Genomic DNA, 23304 nt, shown 5'->3' on the forward strand with positions numbered 1-23304 from the left:
TGCCACAGTATGCTCTTAGAAAAAAGAGAGTTTTAAGAGGTTTTTTTTGTATAGTTAGAGTTCTTGCTGATAGAGAAACACTCGGTTGTCAGGTTCTTTGCAGAACCTTTAAGGGTTTCCTCAGAAGGACAAACTCACTAACTGTTACATGTCCTAGATTTAATCATTTTGTAGAGTGTACATCTGACCAGACCTCACTAATGAAGGTTTTAATGGTTAGCTGGTGAGAAACCACAAGTCCGAGGTGTTAAAAATAAATCTTTGAAAAAATTTTGGAACTGAAATGCAAAGCCCTGTTTCCGAAAGCATCATTAAATAATGTTACAGAGTGTTCTATGTGATGCTCATATTTAATGGTTATATTTGTCCTGTGATGCTTTACAAAATCTCTGCTCTTGTCATAGATTATTGTGATATTATTGTCATTATTTCACTGTTGAATTCTCGAATATGATTAGTCACAAGGTGTTGATTAATTTTCTATAACAACAGCTAACTTTAGTTCTGGGTGTAATTCAAATCACAGGATTATATTAATGAGCTTATTGTAATAAGTTATCTTTTCTCTAGTAAGAACTCATTCACAGGGACTTGTATGGCTCCAGATAAATGGATTTTTTTTCATTGCTATTTAAGAAATCAAAATTATATCATCTTTTAAATACTAGGCTATGTATGATTTGTAATAAGCTTTCAACCATTGGAAAGTCTTTAGGACAGAAGACTTTATGGCATTTTGGTAACATGACCGTTTTTTTTTAAATCTCAAATTAAACTAACACTTCAGGAAGGGCTGTTATTGGAAAATAATCAACTTTGTGGTTGTAACAGTAACTCAGCATAGTATCTGGCCCTATCACACCACCCCGTAATTGATTATTTGTCACTAGCAAGAATCAACTATCATCTATCTGAAACTCACTCTTGCAAATCAGCCCAATTCATATTGAAACTTATGAAGGTTACATTAGCATTTGTGCCATCTCATACCACTTCATTTACATGATTTGTATTAATTGTTCTAGCACATTTTATTCGGTTGTTTTTCAAGTAAAAATGAATATATATATACCAAATAAAAAAAAAAAAAACTTATTAATAAAAACTGCACATTTTATATATATATATATATATATATATATATATATATATATATATATATATATATATATTCATTTTTACTTGAAAAATAACCAAATAATGTGCAGTATGTATATATATATATATATATATATATATATATATATATATATATATATATATATATATATATGTGTGTGTGTATGTATGTATGTAACTGTTAAAATATAACTGAGTATCTTGTTCAAACCACTTGCTTTACTTTTTCCACTCATTCATTCAAAAAGAAAAATTTATGCTTCTAACACTTGAAGTGACTCTAAAACAGCTGTCTCAATTACAGTCCCTTATGCGTATTGCATGTTATTATCCCTAGTGCTTCCAGTCATTAAGCACACACTTATGCTGATTTATATTAATGAAGAGTGATGTACTATTGTTATAATCTGACAAAAGTGCAATGAGCTCTGACTTTCTAGCGCATGCTAAATGATAGTGAGCTCAGAGATTCGGTCTGCTGTATGATTCTGCCAATGTGATGCTTGCTGAAGCTCAGCTCAAGCAGAGTGACAGAAAATTTTCCATAGCCAGAAACACTGTGTTTGCTTCAGTTCATAATTTATATACACAACCTGATATAGCTGTTAGGCTGCGGGTGACGGCTGACACATTTCAAGTACGGTTTATAATAAACTCAACCACAAATCTTCCACAAAATCTGCAGAGCTACTGCATGCGTAAGCAAATCCTACCTGTGTGTGTGTGTGTCTTCAGGGGTGTGAACATATTAAAACACACAAACATGGTTATGTGATTTTTCATGTACATTTTATAACATAAGAATCTGAAGTACAATAAGAAATAGAAGCTACCATTTATAAAACTCTCCGGCAGAACTTAATGATGGGCCAGCATCAGCCTTTTCTCTATATAACTGTATATGCAGACAGGTCTTTAAATTTCATATCAACTTCTTTTTCTGTATAAAAAAAAAAAAAGAGAGAGAAAGAAAAAAAATCGCTACATTTGGTCCTGCTCTACCTCAATTTTTTTTCCATGAAAGCACCAGCTGTCTGCATCTCTTATTTCAAAGTTTATAAAATATAAATTATTGAAAAATATTCAAATGTTTATGAACGAAATACATTAAAAATTTTCATTTAACAAAAAATACAGAAACACTATAAATTGTACAAAAAAGAACAACTGAATTAAAAAAAAACGTTTTCCTCATTAATGGTTTTGTGATTTCCCTCATCACAACCTTTATGCACATGTGAATTAAAATAGTTGCTTTTGATACATGTGTCCAACATTTTTGTTCTTAGAAAGAATATACTCAACATTTAAGACAATATCTAATCTCCATTCATTAAGCAGAAAAAGACAGTAACATAATACCATGTGACATTTTCTGACATTATGAAACATGAGTTAAGGAAACAAGTAAGAATACTACATTGACGTGTAACCTCTTAATCTAAAACCACGTATATGAACCATATCTCCATCTCCTTTCCATTATAGATCCAGGAACACTCACTCATCTCATCTCATCAACTCACTATGCGTCTTTTAATTTAGCTGTGTAACTTAATCAGTTTTTTTTTTCTTTTTTTTGCTGCCCAATTTAATCCATAGTAAAAGAATCAGCATAACAATTAATTTGAGATAGATTTAAAAAAAAAAATGACTGGAATGTGGGTTTGGTCCTTCAGCAGCGTGGATGAGCATCAAATCCTTCGGCTCCGAGACCTCACACGCATTTCTGTGTTATTACTGCTTTAACAGTGGCTTATTTGTTCGTTCGGGGTCTTGTATTAAAGCGTTTTGAAACACAATCTGTACAAACAGACAATTCTAAAATGAAACCCATCAAGGCGGCAAGCATACCACTGTAAACAATAACATTGTGTATATGAGACGTCTTAACTTCGGCGTTTTTTTTCCCAACGAAGCCCGCCTGTTCTGTGGAACACAAACCACGACTGAAAAGGCAACAGGTACCAGAGTCACACTGCTAGCAACAATGCTGATTAGGTGCTCATTCTAATACGGTGTTGTTTCTACACGCGGAGACTTGTATTTCCAACTCTCCATATAAAAAGATGATAAGTAAAACATGATATGGTGACATTTTTCCTAAGGAGAAGTTTATTTAGCATTAATGGAAGGAGTCTCCAGTGTTAGCGCTTTGTAACAGTCAGGTTTTCCACCAGGGGAAGTCTTAAATTCAGAGATCTTTGTGCTTAGTGGGTTCTTTGTACAATAAGAAACTTCTTTTTTGTCTTGTGGAAAATTGAGAGAGAGGCTGGTGAGGGAATGATTCTAGCTGCTATAACATAAATGAAAACAGTAATATATGTAACTAGAAATGGATAAAAAATAAGTGTCGCTCTTTAATTAATAAAAAGATTGTAATTGTTGGTGAATCACTGCATGTTATAAGAGGAATAGAACACTTCAGGACATGAGATTATTGGAAAAATAATGCATTGCATCAGGCTACTTTACAACACCCCAGTATCTATTTTTTTTTTTTTTTTTGTAACAGCATGCTCTGTTGTGTTTTATTAGTTATTTATATTAGTAATAGAAATCAATTCAGTATCTATGTGTAATATATTTTTGTTGTATTTCAGTTGTGTTATTGGTCAGCCCTTGTTCTGTGCTAATGCTATTCAGATCTGAAGCCACTACAACTGCAGTAGCATCATTGACCATTTTCTTTAACATAACGCATACATGTCGATCTTAAAACAGTCTGAAACTGTTACACCCCTACTTTCGTACGCCTATCCAACATTATCCATTACTATCCCATGCTCAAATCACTCACACTACCTTCACTTCAGTGATCAATAACTCCTGCGTCAGGCTTATGGCTAAGATCTCTATTACATTCAGCTTTTTGTCCTCAGGCACACAAACTAAAACAAGTTACACACGGACATAAATTTGGTCCCAGCTCATCAGGAAGCCTGTTTCCTGCTATCAATCAACTCACAAAAGAGGACTAGATCAGTTAAATGACATTTCTATTGTGCTCCACTTACATATCCTTCACTCTGTCTCATTACAGACAGCAAGATTACAGACGTGTTTACATCACATGTGCTCTCAAGAGACGGCGCAGACAAAACAAGACGTGAAGGCGAGTGACAGGAGTGGTAACATAGACATAAAACTAAGGCAAGAGATGCTTGAAGTCCTTTGTCTGAACGTTAGAGATTAGAAAAAGGAGATCTGAGACGGGCCGTGCTTAACAGCTGCCTAAGTTGTGCTCGCTTAGAAGCGAAACACTCCTGCCCATAAGTCGAGGGCGGGTGTGTTCACAGCTTGCCGCCCTCGAGCAGAAAAACGGCTACTTTCGGTCGTGTCTGTCACCCGTTCTCGGTTTGAGTGAGAGGCTTTTCTTTTAACTGAACTGCATGAGTAAAATAGCAGTCTCTGGTCTCGCCTGCTGAGTTTTCAGTTATGCGACTTATGTGAAGAGTCTTTGACTCTAAACACATGGGGAAGAAAAAAAAACATTTTGGCATTATCAATCCTTCATTTACAAATTAAAAAAGTAATACTGGCACAACATATCAGAGAAAAAAATAATAATAAAAAATAAAATACTTTAATCATTTTTGTATGGTCCAGAGGACTCTGAGACAGCAACAGTAACTTAATAGTAAATATTTATGTATTTCTGTAAAGTTCCATTTTTCTGTAACTTTGGCAACATATTTTCGGAACTTTCCATCCATACAATGTCCACTTTAGGAACGAGTCCTTCGTTCTTTCCTAGTCCCACCCTCTACTGCAGTCTGTTTTTTAGGTGCTGCTGGGTCAAAATGGCGGCTCTGCTGGAAACTCACTGTTTTCTCTTCAGAGCTGAATTATGATACACGCTACAGACTATGAACTTTGGTAAGGTTTGGAATGGGTCCTTTTGCGATAGCTGCAGTCATGAGCTCAAAACAAGACTGGAACCATGACTAGGTATGAAGACGGGACTTGGTTGGACCCAAAATAAACACCCACTGTTGTGAGGATAAGGGAGGAAAGTCTCTCGGCCCCAGTACTCCGGGACTGGTGTTTCACTCGTCCGTGTCGGGTTTGACATCCAGCATGGCGTGCAGCTCCTCAGGTGTGTATCCCAGAAGGCTCTTTAAGTCACACACGAAACGGTAGACATAGCGCTTGCCTGATGTCTTGTGGATGATGTTCTTGTCGTAGTAGTAGCGCAGACCACGGCTCAGCTTTTCGTAATTCATCTTGGGCTTGTTCTTCCTCTTGCCCCACCTCCGTGCCACCTTCATGGGAGAAAACCGGTTTCAATAAACACACACTTTATGCATGTTTTATTTCAGAATTATGAATGTTTGTGAATTAGTTACCTGCAATAACAGATAAAGGTTCTTAAAACACAATATATTTGTATCAGGGATGCAAGAAATCATAAGAAGATGAACTGTAGATTGATTTGCCAATTAATTATATCTTTGTGCATATCAGTGAGGTTTCCACCCTCCCACCCCATATTCAGCATTTTCCACCCTCTTTATTTGCCACCCCGCTTGCCACCCCATGGAAAACACAAGTCTGACTTAATGTACATTGCATTTGCTTTGCTGATTGATGGAATAAAGACTGAAATGAAACCAAAAAAAAATTGAGCAATCAATGTATTATTGATAAAATTTCATTTTTTCACAATAACCACTGGACATAATTAATAAAATAGTGACTTGGTTTATTTGTGTATATATACTTAGGGTTCCTTAGATAGTTCTAGCTTTCTAAAGTAATTCTACTTTAAACCTTTTGTAATAAAGGAACCCTCTGTTACAGGATTATGTATCGAACCTATGTAAGGGTTCAACTAAAGAGACAAGCTCAGGAACTTGAAATAGAAGCCTGAATATGTGCGTATATGTATATAAGTGGGGTGGTATGGGAAACCCCTTCACATGATGAAATTTTCTATTATAGATAGATCTGAAAACTACAGGATTTCCTTAACTGAAATATGTTTATTAAAAGCATTTCAAAATCTGGCCACCCCCAAAAGTGAAAAAACATCACAGACATTTTGAGGCATATGTCAATTTTGCTACAGTACGGAGCTATCCAGCAACTTGATCAAAACCTGACATTCTCACTAAAGTGTGAGGAATTCACTTTTAGCTGGCAAAGTTTTAGCCATCTTTAGGCAGACTGACTGTTTTTATTGCTGCATTTGTTACACTCGCTCCTTAGCGACACCCACAGTGACATTTGACAGCTTTTACTAGACCACCAATTGTACTAAATACTAATGTGTCGACTTGGTGCATGTTCACAATTTAAATGTGCAAATTATCTACAAATGAGTAATTTCCATCCTTCCACTGCTGTAAACCCAGTGAGATGTTGCTTATAGATTTTCTGAATTCTTCTAGTCCAATCCTAAACTACACATACAGTCTTGCCCACCACTATGCCTAATCCATGTCTGGATCTCTAAGCAAACAAAAGCTGCATTGTGACTATGGATGGACGTCTTGTTTTGCAGTTTGACCCTGTGTCTATCTCCCAGGAGGACAGTGCTGAGCGCCCTTGTGACCTCTCACCTCGTCGGGGTCGGAGAGTTTGAACTCCCAGCCGTCTCCTGTCCAGCTGATGAACGACTGGCAGGACTTGTCTGTAAGGAGCTCCAGCAAAAACTGCCACAGCTGAATGGGTCCACTACCTACAGACATGCACGGAAACAATGCAAAAATACACATCAGTACTTTAAATTTAAAGAAATATACTTTACGTGTGTGCATCTTTCCTAGCATAGAGCATGCTGTCATTTGAACTTGGTATCCCAAAAACCATAAAAATGTGCCAAGTATCACTTCAAACATCCTCTAGCATTTATCATTATTCACTGATGGTTTTGGGGCAACTTGTGACAAAGCGTCTGTGTTGTGGTGATGCAAACATCTCTAAGTTAATTTTCCAGACTGGTGTGCAGACTGGAAAATTGCTAAACAGGCTCAGAGACACACAAAGCCCCCAGTTCTTGACTCCTAAAAACTGTAAATTCCAGTCGCATGACATCACCGTGGACTCTGCCCTTAAGCTAAAAATATGAGAAATACTGTACACGTATACAAGCGGGCATGTTACTGTGTGACTACAGCGATTGTGTGTTAGAACATGGCTATGTGAGCGTGTGGGTGTGAGAATAAACATCAGCAGGCGACGGCCCACTGCAATCAAGAACTGATGTTTCCGACTTTCTATGTTAAAAAGCAACGTTACTTCGCACAGACCAATAATCAAATTGTGCATGTTAAACCATTACATAAAAGCATCACAGCTAGACGAAGCTAGCACTAATCAGTAAGATGAGACCTTTTCTCTGGTTGTGCTGAGGCTTTTTTTTTTTTTTGGAGCTTTGTAGGCCAACAAGACCTGTAGACCTGTTTGTGTACTCGGCTCACCTTCAGCTCACTTTCAACTTGCAGCTTTTGTGTTAAAGCTGAACCGATACGTTACATCACATCTGCTTCAAAGCCAAGAATCATCAGCGACACAGGAAGAGAGAGGAAAGATTATGAGAGGTAGTGGCTCTTTAAAGAAAGCTGTCTGATGAAATTGTGTTCATATTCGGCTAAAAATACGTCTACTGTTTCTACATTCAAATACAGTATAGACAGTCAGAATTGATCGGCTTTATACAGGCTTTTAAAGGAAGGGACTTTCAGACTTTTTTATAATTTAATCTACTTGTATCCCTATCTATTTTTCTCACCTGCCTGCTTTCTAAAGCGTTCTTCACTACAGATGTACTACTATTCGTGCAGCTCTACCACCAGAAGCCTCTTAACTAAAGTACAAGTCTATAAGCTACAAGGTGCTAAACACGTAAAAGATTCAGACTGTGTGATGGGCATCGGTGTTAAGATTTTAAACTGAACACAGAAAAATAGGTTTGTGGCTTTTGCTCTTCAAAGTCATCATGTACCAATGTTTGTGATTTGGAATGTGAAATGTGAAAACCTCAAAGCTGTTTTTCTTCACCTTATCAGCCCCCTACATCATCTATCTCTCTCGTATACAGTCAAACATTACTATAATTACATAAGGACATGAGCTTCTGAAGGCTAATGACGCAGGGATTAGGTTGCATATGAGTCTGAACCTAAAACTGGCATTAATGCCAAGAGAATTCATTTTTTCTTTGATTTTTTTTTCTCTGCATTTCCAAGTGTTACACAAGCAGCAGAGAAATTATAATGATGTGCTTTTTTATCTGTAAATCCTGAGTAAGATTTACAATGTTTACCTTTGGAAATCAATTCAGTATCTGTGTGTAATGTATTTTAATTTTTTTTACCTTTAGAAAATAAGGTTTTAATAAAAAAAGACTCATATAAAGTGCTTTACTGTGTGTGTGTGTGTGTGTGTGTGTGTTTGTGTGTGCGCGTGTTGTGTCGTAGGTTTAAAAACCGTGTCTTTGTGTGCATTTGTGGCTCAGGTTCAGAAAGCCTCCTAGAGATAAAATGATAAACACACTCTGGTTACACTCAGGTTAAGTGCACGGGGCTGCTAGCGTTTTTGTGCTGCGCCTTCTGTTGCCAAGACGACCCGTGAAAAGGGTTGAGATGCGGGCCGTAGATAAGTATGCGCACATGAAAAAAAAAAAAAAACAGAGGACGGAGAGGTGCAAAAGACGCCTTTCATTGTTTAAGTTGCTTTTGGCTGCAAATTGGTGGAGAAAATGGTGCGCGTGCACACACACACATAAACACACACACACACAGGTTGAGAGAAAAAGGCAGTGGCAGCAGCTCTGAGAAATAGATTCAGAGCTTGCAAGCATTTCAGAGAGATGCTGTTGTGGTTAAGAAACTGGTGCAAGGTGACGTTCTTTGAATCCAAAGCTCATCGTGTCTTACTAAGTGCAGTGTTTTTTTAGGACGCAGTATGTTTACCACCGCATTCCTTGTTTTCTTGCAAATATTGAAAGTACTTGTAAACACGATTAAGGGAGGAATAAACACCTGGGGATGTGCTGTTATAGGAAAATAATTACCACAGAGGATCATTAAAACCCCGAAGTTTATTATTTTCCAATAACACGTCCTGAGATGTTTTATTTCTCTTATACCACAGCAGTTTGCCAACAATTACAATTCGTATTTATTATTTATTAATTTATTAATAACTTTTTACTTTTTAACTGTTTAAAGTTACATTTAATGTTGAATGTCCATAAAACAAGTTAGTTCCTCTGATCACTATCATTACATCATTAGAAAACTTACCTATAGCTTAACCTGTGACACATTGACACATTTCCTCTGATACTGGAGACTCCTTCCGTAAATGTTAAAAAAAAACGTCTCCTTACAGAAAGCTACAGTAATTCTACATTTTTCTTTGTTAAATAAATAACAGTTTTTAGCGTTGGCTGTAGAAGTCGCTGTGAATGAGTTGTTACTATAGAAACAATGACGTGTTACAGTGAGCACATTGATATAAACCTTGTAGCCAGAGCTACTGTCAGAATTACTGTTCTAGAAAATGAATCCACACCTTCTGACCAATCAGATTTGAGAACTCAGCAGCGTTGAGTTTTAACTGATCTGTCACACATTTTCAGTGGCTACTTCAGCAGCACTTCCTAATGCCTTTGGTCATTCATTTCTGACTAATTTGTTGAATTGCTGTGAATCACAAGTATCACTGACCCATTTAAAACCAAACAGTTAAACTTTAACCTACTTGCCAATGACACCTTGAGCCACTTTTCTACTCGTCTTTTATGACTAATGCGTCTGATTCCTGTGATTCACGGAGTGACTAAACCCATCCCTTTGTTTTCGTGACTGACTAACACCTGAATCAGTGAGAGTTTAAGTCTGAGGAGAGAAATACTGACCCGTGTAACCCGCAAGGGCAGCAGCTGGGATGACGGGCTTGTCCTTGCTGAGCTCAGAGCGCTCACGGACGTAGTCTTTAAACGTGCCTTTGGGCTTGTGGCCATGCAGGGCTGTGGGATAGTCCTCTGAGTCAAAGCTGTCATAGGAGGGGACGCGTTGCAGACTGTTGAATGACGACTGACTGCTCCATGACTGCGTCAGACGATCACAGCTCTCGAAGCTCTCAGTGCTCTCGAACGAGTCCTGGCCTCCCAGTTTACCTGAGAAAGTGACACAGAGAAAAAATATTTGAAGGTTACACTTAAATCCAAAGCTACAAACTAAAATCTTGCCCTCAAAGCCAAAAGTTTAACAGTCATGCCAAAACATTTTGGCCTTTTCTCAGCAACTGCAATTCAGCACAGCTTTACAAGGTGCGATGTTTGGGAACTAATCTAGTCCAGAAGGTTTGATGTGGGAAAACAGAAAAGAGACTGGCAGTCACTGGACCATAAGACAAAAAAATACCCAGAACCATTCGTGTGCAGTTTTCCATTTTACAACTACCATTCGCTCTTTTTTTCTAATTACAAGAAAACAAGAACCAAGTTTCTATCTATTTTAAGCCAAGGCACAGATAAAAGATTAGTGCTTATTGAACGGCACTTAATGAATGAAAGCTAATGCAAGTTTTTAAAAAAAGCCAATCCTGAAATCCTCAGCTGCATAATGGAAGCCACATGTGGGTTTTGGTGGTGTCACAAATACTTTCCCACGTCGGGGGGAAAAAAAATGCTCGTCAAATTTGCGATTTACAGTGTGCAAGGCTTGGTCATGACCGAAGGGGAAATAAATGCACAAGTGTCTCATCGTGTTAAGATGTCGCATGAAGATCTCCGGCTAGAAATCTGGGCTTTGGAGAACCAAAGTGACATGGGCTGTTGGTCCTTCTCCAATCAAGGAGTGTTAGAGCGAGAAGAAGTGTGAGGAGCACGTGTGTAAGTGAGAACACACTTCAACAGTTTCGTGAGAAAAGCGCTTTTGACTCTTGACACCTTTGGTACCTTACGAGAAGATGAGGCGCCTTGGAAGAAAAAAAAAAAAACAACGCTGTCCCCGTTACCATAGCTCACTCCGTAAATTATTACAGAAAAAGCGTAACTCTGGAGAACTGTCTGCTCTATCTGCGGCTTTGCACATCACTCTTTGATGCAAGCAACTTTGTTTTTCTTCTTTTTTCCCTCCCTTGCCTTTGTTCGCCACGGTCTTCAGTGTTCAGGCGAGATGTGCATAACCACAAATAAAACCGCAATAATTCCCTTGATTCTCTAGCCACCCAGCCACACGTGGCAGAGCAAGGCATGCACGCAAACGAAAAATCATAGCTGAAACCAATGCTATGCAGACCACATGTAAGCGACCTAATGAAACGAGGACATTACATTGTTACATGTGATAAGATCTGTCTCTTATGAAGGTTCTCATGAAAATTAATGATAAATGATAACGCATGATCTGGGTAAAACTTTTTGAATCCAATACCAAGAACAGTTTGTTTCCTTATTTTTATATATGTATTCGTTCTCTTATGAAACTGAAACATCATTAATTCATCTTCAGGAACTGCCGTAATCTAGCGGATCCGGAGAGTGATCCCGGGAAAACTGGGCACAATGTGGGAATACTCTCTGTATGGAACTCCGGTACATGCACATTCACAACTAGGGGCAATCTGGCATAGCCAATTCACCTACCTGCATGTTTTTGGGAGGAAACCATAGAACCCTGAGGAAACCCACAGAAAAACAGGGAGAACATGCACAGACAGTAAGACGAGCTCAGGATCGAACTCAGGAATATGAAGATGTGAGGCAGAAATGCTACCCACTGCACCACTGTGGCCATAAATGTAACTAAACATTGTAAAATATAGCAACTTCCTTCCTTGACACACATCCAACCACCACCTGACACAGATTCACCACTCATCCACCCACACACCCACACACCCACACACACACACCACCCTCTCTGCCCCCTCACCTCTGCTGATCCGACCCACGCACATGTTGTCAGGTGACACTTCCTGTTTGACGGGGAAGTAGTCGCCCTGAAGTGGGTTGAGTGGCGTGTCACGCAGAATAACGTTGGTGTATTCGCTCTCGAATTTAAGTGACAGCAGGTCTTCCGAGCTGATCGGATGAAGGGTCTGGTAGGACTCTGTGATGAAGCCCGGCTCCGAGTACTCCGAAGGCGGAACACACTGAGCGTGTTCAATGCCGTAACCTGGGAAGACAAGTTAAATGAAGGGTTAAAAATTAGGTGTCGAACGTGGATATGGGCATCTGTGTGGGTGTCTGTGTGTATGCATGTGTGAGGCCTTTTATGAAATTACTGTCTGTCTTCAAGCACTCATGCTACAGACTCAGACAAATCAATGCACGTCTCATGTTACCGGCTTTGCTGTGGCTGTGAAACTGAAGGTCTGAAGTGTGGCTGACAGGTACTCACTGACAAAGTAGTCTGAGGTATAGCGAGATTCCTGGAAACCTGAGCTTATGCCGTTGACAGGGAAATGCTTTGGATCCTCTGTGTGGGAGAAGGCCAAAAAAAAAAAAATCTGCATCAGTGTATGAGATCAAATTAGCATAATAGTGGATACGATAATGAGATTTCTTCAGTTTTAAAATAGACTTCACTCTTCTCTCTGATGGGATCGCTGCTTCCTCCCTGTAACCTGACTAACTAAAGATTTTCCATACACGTCAAGCAATCAATAACTGACTATAAAGAGAAAAACATGTGGCACACGCAGTAAGGCCTCCTGCTGTAATGAGGCAAGAAAGACTCTACGTTGTGTGTGAGAAAGGGCTGCAGAGAATAATTATTCTGAAGGAAAGGGTGGGAAGGATTTAACACAACGTGTACAATGTGTTATTAATATACCGCTGATTTGGAAATCATTTTAAGCATTTCCTTAAAGCTTCAGATCGCACGCATGATCCAAGACACCTACGCAGGCAAGTGCAGGAGGTATTATATCATGTTCATAAATGGCTATATATGTAAGAAGTGGGTTGCACTTTATGAGAAAAATCACATACATTTCACATGTACTCATATGTTTTCATGTGAATATATGAGCAATATGTGATCCCATGTGCAGCTTTATCACAATGTTATGCCCTGAAACTATGACAACTCCAGCAAACACATGATAATAACAATAATAATGTGAAAAAAATTAACGTAAAACTAAATGAATCATTTGAGAAAATTAGACACGAAAAAGAAAACCACAGGCCCTACATTGAAAACTATGAGAATAAATGAATCATGTGCAACAATCACATGTTGTAAAATAAAAATGCATGCACTAGATGTGAAAATTGTATTCTGTAAGTTTGTGTATTTGTATTTCTGTAAGTGTTACAAAGTCTTTAACTTGGTATTAGAAAGTCTTTAACTTGGTATTAGAAAGTCTTTAACTTGGTTAGACTTTGAGGCTTGAATGCTAATATAAAACCGGCTTCATGAATCAAACATGATTGACAGCTTTCTCCTTCTCCTGATCAGTTGGGTGTTCATGGTCCACATCTTTATTTTTGTCCATTTACCGCACCACAGAGACCAGAGATTTTCCCCTGAGCATATGCAGGTATTTTATTAAAGCTGCTACAATATGAGAGGGACTTCAAACATTACAAAAAGTGTTTTGAGTTTTATATATAAACCTTGACCGCACCTTTAGACCGCACATTAGAGGCCACTCAGTGTAACAAATCTACTATCTGAAATCTCCAGGCTTACCTTTTTGCAGCATCATCTCTAAGTGCTCCCACAGGATGTCCCCTACAAAGTCGGGCGCCAGGTCTAGAAAGCGATCCTTGCCCAGTGCGCAAAGACTGGCACCGTTCATGCAGAACTTGAGGAAGTCTACGTTCTTCAGGCTGAACTCGTTCACTGTCCACAGAAGCCATTCTCTCACATGTCCTTCTGTCCACAGCCGGGGGTCTGCAGAGTGAGAGGGAGAGAAAGCGTCACACTCAGCCTCCATTACTGCTCCAAACGAGTGACAAACCTAATTAACTGATTCAATTGTCTATGAACTGAAATTTCATCTCAACTTCTTAGAAGGAATAGGAAGATAAATTTGGGTAATAAAAAAATATTACAGAATGATGAATATGAAGAAAAAAGATGGAATTGGAGATAATAATAATAATAATAATAATAATAATAATAATTTCCTAAATAAATCCCAAATATTTAGGTTTCATCTGTTTTTTACCCAACAGTATGTCATCAGGAAGTATATATACACCATGTTTTAGCCACAGTGGCTGTGCTTGGAACTCAAAACTCGGTAATTACAGCCTACGGGTGAACCATTTCACACACACATGATATGGCACGCATATATAACATGGCTATTTTCAATTCCAGACCCAACGCAGACTGAACCTCCTGCGACACAGCAGACGAAGCCACCCTGCGGTCTGAGTTAGTTTGGAAAATGTAATTCATAACAGCATGGCCGTGCCAACTGCCTATCTTGCAAGATCTCCTTATAGATGATCTGCTTTGGGCAGTGCAAAACAACACAGCACACGTTTGTTTTTTTCCACTCCTTTTTTTTCCTCTGCTTCTTGTTCTTTCTTATAAAATACACATTCAGTAATTTTAGTCTTTATTACAGAGCTAGCGAAGTCACAAATAAATGCTGATATCATGCTCTAGTCTAATACCTAACATATAAAGCAAGAAGAACTAGAACTAGACAACAGGGCACGCCTTGTTGATTAAAGTAGGTTAACGGCCGTCTCTTATCAAGTGGTTCAGACTTAGAAGACAAGATAAAGAATTGCTGAAATGACAGATATGCACACGTGATAGATATCTGTAAGAAAACCAAAGTCACAGAGTCATAGCTCACTGTGGAACGTCCCTTTACCTTTAGGGATGCCGAGTCTCTGCTGCTCCTTGGTGAAACCGCTGAAGGTGGCTTTCACAGCCTGCGACATCATCTCTTTGCTCCCTGGAGTCAGCAGGGGAACATCCCCACATTCCAGATCTGTCCCAGACAAGCAGAGAAGGAAAGACACGTCATCATCAGACAGCGTTCATACTATTTCAAATCACTATACACACACACACACACACACTATGCACATTAGGCTGTACTCTGCTTGTTAGGCTGTTGGCCACATGGATTGTCTTGACACCAAGCCATGGAGAAACATGCAAATAAGGAATGTAACCAAGATATGAATAGAAAGCTTCAGAGGGAATCTAGCTGAGACTAGTCGAAGTGTGAATCTGGCCTCGAAACCTGCAGGACGCAACAAAACGGAACGCACAAGTGAGAGGTTTTAATTTTAATGCGGGTGCAAAAGTGAGCCATCAGATATGACAAAGCAATTACACCATTTACTACCTCTGGGGGTTTTCACAGTGTTTTCCAGTGCTTCTGGGGACATAGTGATAGGGGTCATATTTATTTTAACAAACAAAAACGCCTTCAGTTCAGGCCACGCCCACTTCTGGTGTAAATCTGAGCACGAATACAGATACATACAGCACTACGTAAATACAGATACAGATAGCACTGCTTTATGCCACCAATGCAAATATACATGATCACTGTCTTAATTTTACAGCCTATGATCCCTGCAATATACAGTTCAAAGGGTAAGATGTGTTTCAATCAGATAAAGCATCAAATCAGTTGCATTCATGCAGTAAGCTAGAGTGACATGATGAGCACGAAAATGGTGAACCTGTGATCTAGCCGCAATTTATCAAACCTTCATAGAACATGAATAGTATACAATAAAAGCATGACACCCGCTCACACGTTGCAGATTTCTACATTATCCTGTATTGCGAATGCAACGATTGCGACTAACGTGATTAACAAATGCTACGTACACTGCTTGGCTCTAAAGCCATCGTGTGCCCGCTTCCCTGCTGACCTTTCAAATCCTATGGCCGAAAGAAACACCCTAAAGCCCCAAGGACACAGCAGGTCAGGCTCTGATCCCTATTGATGACCCAGTGTCCTCTTTTTAGCCCTAGTCTCATGCCTTGTGCTCTGCAGTGCAGATAGACTTCTGTCACCAGGACTCAGTGGGCAGGGGTCAGAGGACGCAGTGCTAGGGCAATGATGTCAGGAAAGAACAGTCGTGACAGTGTTAGGTGGACGCCCAGCGGGACACAGAGGGTCTATTTATGAGTTAAACAGTACCCGATGACTCCTACTAATCCAATTAAAACCGGTCACTGTGACGGACGACGGGACATGATGAGGAAAGCCCCTGAAGGGTCAAAAATGCAACTACTTAAACCTAAAACAAGTTGAAAAATGATGTAGGTGATAGCAATCAAAGCTTCATTGATGTCATGTGACTTTATTTGGCAAGAGCTACAATAAATATGGGGATGGGATATAATGATGGTTTTATTAAACAGTGTCCATACATTAAAAGGAGATTAGAACTTATACTTTTGACACATATGTTTTTCTCATTTGAGTAATATTTGATGTGAAGGTGTATTTCCACAAACGAACTAAAGTACATCTGTAACATCATCTTAATCATATCATGTTATCATGTAAAACTAAATGAATCTTTGGGGGAAAAAAAACTTCACTGAAAAAAAATCTGAAACATTGGACACATGAAAAATAATTCACGTAACATAAAGTGAATTGTTTAAAAACCATGTGTGAATAATTTACGTATGATTATTCACACGTGAATTATGTGAATCACTCACATGTGAATCATATGAATCATTCAAGTGACGTTGTGTGACTCGGAAGTGTAGAACTGAACTTTTTTCTACACACAGATATTTTGTTTCTGGGATCAAGAATTCTGAACCTCATGTTCTCTCTCTCTCTCTCTCTCTCTCTCTCTCTTTCTATTTGTCTGTCTATCTCTCTCTCTCTATCTTCCACAATCTTCCAGATCCATAATGCGACATAGTAGAGCCAGGAATGTGCAACAGCTGTCCCTTCTTTCTCTATCTCTCTCTCTCTCTCTCTCTCTCTCTCACACACACACACACACACACACACACTCCTCCTCTCCACTCTGCAGTGACCTTCTCTACGCATTTCTGACAGCGTTACATTAAACACAGCATCTAAATGGAACAGAGCGGTGTGGCGCTCTGGTGTGATTCGATCAGAATGAAGCCCGGCTCTCTCCTCTCTCCATTTTCAGCTCTTAATTGTGCATTAGTGAAAACCATTCTGCCGACCCTGATTCAGAACATTCACAGACACGCTGGAAAAGTAAAAAGAACACATTTTACATTTCACATTAGCTAAAACCTGCCACACAAAGCCTGTTTGTGAAATGCAAATGTTTAATGAGTGTTGTTTTTGTAAAGATAAATGTTTCATTTGGACAGAGGTTCAATGAGGACCAGTGGAGGCCTGTTCATTAGCATAGAACCCTGTAATGCCTTGCAAAATAGAGCAGAGAGCTGGCGCTTTGCACTGTGTATGTGAACAGATAACAAATCCACTTCTTTGTCTCAAGGCTGGAAATAACGCTTGGTGAAGTCTCACTTTGGGCGTTTTTTTGTATTATCTCAAAGTATGAAGCAAGCATGGCAGCATGATTTCCTGTTCTCATGAAAACAGTCAAACAGAGTTTTACTGTTTACGGAGGAATTTCTCCACATTGGAGGGTGTTTTCAAAAAGCAGACAAGACAAGAAGACTTCAGCCATTCCAGTTCTGTTGCACTTTTCTCTCTTTTCTCTCATGTTCACCTTTGTCTTGCTTTCTGTTTTTTCTTACTTTCCTCACCCACGCAGTCTAACGTGCATCTCATGGAGGGGCCCCTTCTCATCTAAACCAGCCTCAAGCAAAGTTATCACTCTCAGACACACTATAAAATGTCTTTTGCTCATCTCTTACTATTAACAATAAAAAATCCGCAAATATTTAAATGGTGGCTCCATACCGCACGCTATATCACAGACCTAATGAGTAATGTTTTCTTTTTAGACTCATAGATCTACAGATCTGCTGAAACTATTAATTATTCACTCAGCTGGCCAGCATATTGAGTCCGTCATACTGATTGGGAAGACAATAGCATGGCCCATATATCATCCTAATTGACACATCAAACAGACAAATCTTCGAGCTTTGATGTCAACTGATGGAGCGCCATATGATTGAAGAACGTCATCATGTGGCATTGCATCAGTTGAAATCTGTGAACAAAGTGATGTATCAGTGCACATATGGAAGCTATATGTGATGCACATCGCCAAAAAGGAACTTGTGACTGCACAGCACATAATCCGCTCACCATCAGTCTTAGCAATGTGTCCTGTATTTAAGAGCTTCATAGTGACAGTGCAGGTGTGCACGAACAATGTGTGTGTCTCTGTGGATCCTGAATTCATGGCCACGTGGACCAAATTAGCAGGCTTTCCCGGCTTCGTGCCAGAGGTGGGGGCTGTGAAATTGAGATTATAGTCACGGTGGTCTCTGGGAGTGGGGTGTGGTGAGGAGGGGTCTGCGTGATTCACTTCTCTGTAACGTGAGTCCATCACAAGACAGTGCATGAATGGGGCTCCTCAGAGGGATGATATCAGCTGTATGGCGCTCCAGGCCCCTCCCTTTGCTCTGAGAGCATTCATTCATAAAGATTGTCATGCTATTGATTCAGGGTTCCACTGACACGCACAAAGTGGGCAATCCTGAAGACTAGAATTGTTACTGTGAAGAAGTCTTATAAATAGGCCCAGGCCTGTGATTTAACTGTGTGTGTGTTTGTTTGTGTGTGTGTGTGTGTGTGTGTGTGTGTGAGAGAGAGAGAGAGAGAGAGAGAGAGAGAGAGTGTGTGTGTGTGTCCATCTGATGGTGCGTGAGAGAACATGAGTGGGCGTGCAATAAAAAGTCACACTGTCTCATGTGGGCTTTTCAAAACTCGGGACGATTAAGTGCCTGAATGCTTGCTGGGTCTGATTTATTTCTGTCTATATGTCAAATTAGCATATTGTGCCTCTTCCTGTCTTTTTTTGCATGATTGCGTAGGTGGATTGTGCTCTGCATATGAAAAGCTCCAGGTCCTATGACCTTGTTTGCACCAGGAGAGGTCAGATGACCAGAGAAGGAACAAAACGTTCATGTGCATAAAGCATCGATGCTAGCATAGACCGTGAAAAATGCTAGCAGGAAATGTGCGCTGCCTTTTAGTCTCTGCAGGGGTCTGAGTGCAGGCTTAAAAGCTGCCCCTCCCTCGGCTGCCGTCCGGACGTGACGGTGCTATCAGACCCGTTTCGTTACAGATCTTTATCTTTCACTTTCTCTGGGAGTGCGTTAGGAGAAGGCTATAAAACCTGGCCTAGGATGAAGAAGGGTCGTTCACCCAGCTGGACTGGTGAAGAAGGGTGGGGGGGTGGAGGCAGAAAGCAGCAGCAGGTCGCTCGCTCAGAGAGCCGCTTGTTCTACCTACTATTTGGATTTCCATCTGAATGGAAGAGAAGCCTGGACCAGGAATAGCAGCAGATCCCAGAGCCAGTGCCAGCGCTGGCCAGGATCTCAAGCAGGGGGCTCTCCCGGCCCGGAACACTGCCGCTATTCTTAGAAGCTAGACACACCAAAAACATGCATTCTTCATGAATCAAGAGCATCGAAGGGTATGAGGGTGAAACGTTCCCTCTCTATTCCTGTTCGCTCTACTTTTGCTTTCACTGCCACTCATTACCATTCTCTGCTAGCTCTGATATTACTGTGTGATAAATGAGTTGTCGGTAATGAAAATCTCAAGATATGCCCTATATGCAGATTTTTCATGGTGTTACAAGCTTCAATGACTTTTATCAGCAAAATTTGCACTGCATGCGTGATAACCGCCAAGCCCCAGTGTTATAGTAAGGTGTGCCCGATAATATGCCTTGCAGAAACAAGGCTGCACTGCATACTTTGCAGTTGCATGAACATACACCACAAAAATCGTCGTCCACACTTCCAGCAGTTGACATGCTCGGCTCAGGAGACCTGCACTGTTTAGACCTTGGAAACAAACACACACAGAGTATTACAAACAGTTTATTGGCAATGTCTTCGCTCCCAGGCTCAAGTACAAACGTCCATTAAGTGCATCTATTGCCGTAAGATGCCACAGAAATGCATAGCTGAGCAGTAAACATATAAAAGCCCGAGCTCTGATTTTGCCCGAGCAGCTTTCGTGGCAGTCGAGCCGTTGAAATGGGAAAAAAAGCTGCGTGTGTAATTAGCAATGGGGTGGCTAATGGTTTCTGCGTGCTATGAGGCCAGCCGAGGTCCAGCAGACGCATATGCACTAAATGAATTCCCTGCAGACCACAGTGTTTTCATGTAGCATGCCAGGCATTCTTGCCTTGTTTTACTATCGCTAATGTGGAGGGCTTTGCATTCGTGTCTCTGTATGCATGTTCTTAATTTGCCACTTTCAAATTGAAATACCATGTTGTGAGTTGGAGCTAAGAACATTTAATTTAGCAAATAATTTTGTTAAGTACCACAGTGTTAGTTATTGAATGTCATGCCTTGCCAAGGGTAAAAAAAACTAGTTTGCATGAAAATGAAATCCTATGTGACACAATTTGCTTCCTGGAGATGACATCTGTTTCGGTGGGTTTCTTTTGGTATCATCAAAGTGTGACTCAACAACAAAGAAATTTAGGCAACAACCTGAACATCATGTGGACGCCCAATAATAAAAAAATGAACAAACAAAGTGTGCATTTATTTAATGAATATTTTTCCCTGGTTCAATGTGTTCTCTGATTTAAGCAAATAATATAACACACTTTAAAAAAATGCAGATTTCAAAACAGACTCTAATTTCTAAAAGAGTAGGCTGCAAATGGGTACCACTACTCTGATGTTTTATGAGAAAAGGCTGAGTTTCTGCCTCGCACAGAGCTAAGTGAATGTGTCAAAGACTAGATCTCATTACGGAGCACGTCTGGGAGCTAATCCAGATGCCTATGCGATTGCTGCTAGCTGTACTCGGTCCTGAAACCCCTTCTTTCTCTGTCAGAGATGCCGTGAAGAGGGTGAGATAAAGGAAGCCCAGCTGCAATGGTGAGAACATGTGTCTCCTGTCACACAGGAAACGTCACACAGTCCGAACAAGCCCAGAGAATCACAAGTGTTCTCACTATAGCCAGGATAGAACACCTGGACCGAAAGTCCAATCACAGACGCTGGTTTTCATCACAGATCTCAGATTTGAGACAGTACCATCATGGTTTGGTCAAGAGGGCTGAAAGTTCACCCTATTTCCCACTGACCCTACACACTTCTGATCTCCAAACCTGACCCAACCTTACATTCCATATCTTTTCTTTATGATTGATCAAGGAAGAGGCAACAGAGCCGAAGCCAGAGGCTGGCGTGTTAAGAAAGGCACCACCCGGGCTGGCTTATTCACCTCCAGAGCCGCCTGCCACCCAGGAGAAAAGTCTGGAACTCACCAGTGGGTCTCTGAAAGTTCCACAAGCTCTAGCGACTATGCGTAGAGGGGGTGGGGGTGAAGGTTGCCCCCTGAGACTCTGACTCAGTAATTAGCCTGTTACAGGCGGCTGGGATGAGACGATGTAGCAGCAGACAGGCACCACATCAGGAGCCGGGGAGACGCGGCAAAAATAAAGGAGCATGTGGGCCACAGAGGGAGAAAAAAAAAAGATGAATGGGGAGGCAAGACAGATCAGGAGTAGAAATGAGATGTTGTAAAAAGTTGAGAAAAAAAAAACTTCTGGCTTGTTTGTTCTTCCCCGCTCGGGGACACGCTGTTTCTTTTGTTTTTGTTTTGGTCTTGTGTGGAGCTGTGTAGCCTGAGTTGGCTGTTTGGAAGACTATAAATGGGTCACGTCTGCTACAACCCAACTGAAGGGCACCTTTCTAACCCATGCCTGATCCAAAATGCAGTGACGCAAGCTAAGACGTCTTAAAACAGTCATTGATGGTAACGTCTTTCGGTCTGGACTGCTCTCACACATGCTTACTATTTAGCACACAGTTGTTCCTGAAGGTAAATGCTCCCCATCCTGCTTTGATGACTACACGTTAAAGGGAACAATAAATATGTGTGGTCACAACACAGGCCCTCTGAAAGGAGAGGCATTTAACCAGTGCACATTCTGCCAAGAGGGAGTCATTTCACCAGCATGCACAGCTACGAAGTTTCATCAAATGCGCTCAGACAGCGGGGAAACAAAACGATCTGACTATTGACAGTGCTCTTGTTCCCTAAATATAAAGTGCACTATAGCAGAAATTCTGCTTTATAACCACAAAAGATGTAAGTGCAATAAATTTGCTTATAGGAATCCTATGTGAGCAAGCTTGGATACCCTGAGCTCTGGCATGCTTCACACCTCTCATTAAAACACACACTTTCATTCTGGCTCGTAAAACATTCAGAGGCCTGCTAAAAATGAGCCAAGGCCTAGTTATTTGTTTTGCTTTACCAGCAACCCACATCATATGAGGACCGATCACCAAGCCTCATGTTTGTACAGCTGCCAGGCTGCTTGGCATGCCCAGTGTCTGACAGAGCAAGCCCGCGGCAGGAGAAACACCTCAGGCTGGATCTTTTACAATACGCGGCTACAAGCTACTAGTCCTGGAATCAAACAGACACCTGTGTTATAATGGATGCAGAGCATAGACTGTTAGCTAGGACTGTGTGGTCCTGTGGCTGCACAATGTAACTGAAGAACACAGATATCACATCTCTATGAAGTTTGTATGTAAGCACGGTTTGAGATGATGAAGCAGAGCCTTAATCAGATAAAAGAGGGCAGCGGGCAGCCCACCCAACCCTTACACATTCCTGTCACTCACTGAACCCTGGTTTCCAGCTAAGCAAAAGAGAGAGAGAGAAGAAAGAGAAAGAGAAAAAGAAAGCAAGCAGCACTCTCATCAAGAGCTACTTCTTTCTGCAGCCTGAAAACGAGTGGGTGGGATGTGACCTCTGGCTTTCTCTCATGTTGTTGCTGACCCACTTGGCTGTGCTAAGTACTCTTTGGTCAGAGATGAAAGCAGCAACCCTGTCGTCAAACGCTTTGACACTACGAGTTATGAGCGCGCATCTCAGCTCTTTCTGTACACTCGGACTTTTGATATTGTTTTGTTTGCCGAGCTGTCATGCTGGTGGGAGCGATAGCTATTTTAAACAAGCCTGGCTTGAAATGGCTCAAGGCACCATTTCCAGATCAGTGCTAGGCAAGCATATGGTTCATGTTTAGGTCTGGTTGACAGTGGCTTCATCTTATATAAGTCGCATTTGTAGCCTTTGTGAGGGCTAGTCTTC

The 23304-nt window shown here is 40.6% G+C and overlaps 1 protein-coding gene across 3 annotated transcripts in view; it reads right to left on the minus strand.

The window, feature by feature from the left end:
• Window positions 1-2763: 2763 nt before the first annotated feature.
• ets1 (v-ets avian erythroblastosis virus E26 oncogene homolog 1) overlaps window positions 2764-23304 on the minus strand; it is a 41401-nt gene continuing 20860 nt past the window's right edge. For all 3 annotated transcript variants that reach the window (XM_026927116.3, XM_026927118.3, XM_026927120.3), the window contains 7 exons: window positions 14923-15042; window positions 13779-13982; window positions 12480-12557; window positions 12012-12254; window positions 9989-10249; window positions 6684-6802; window positions 2764-5384 (listed from right to left, as the gene is read on the minus strand). In XM_026927116.3, the coding sequence (XP_026782917.1) occupies window positions 5169-5384; window positions 6684-6802; window positions 9989-10249; window positions 12012-12254; window positions 12480-12557; window positions 13779-13982; window positions 14923-15042 (1241 nt within the window). In that variant the 3' untranslated portion in view covers window positions 2764-5168. The remainder of the gene's footprint in view (window positions 5385-6683; window positions 6803-9988; window positions 10250-12011; window positions 12255-12479; window positions 12558-13778; window positions 13983-14922; window positions 15043-23304) is intronic.

This window comes from Pangasianodon hypophthalmus, chromosome 6, assembly GCF_027358585.1.
Source record: "Pangasianodon hypophthalmus isolate fPanHyp1 chromosome 6, fPanHyp1.pri, whole genome shotgun sequence".
Classification (NCBI taxonomy): Eukaryota; Metazoa; Chordata; class Actinopteri; order Siluriformes; family Pangasiidae; genus Pangasianodon; species Pangasianodon hypophthalmus.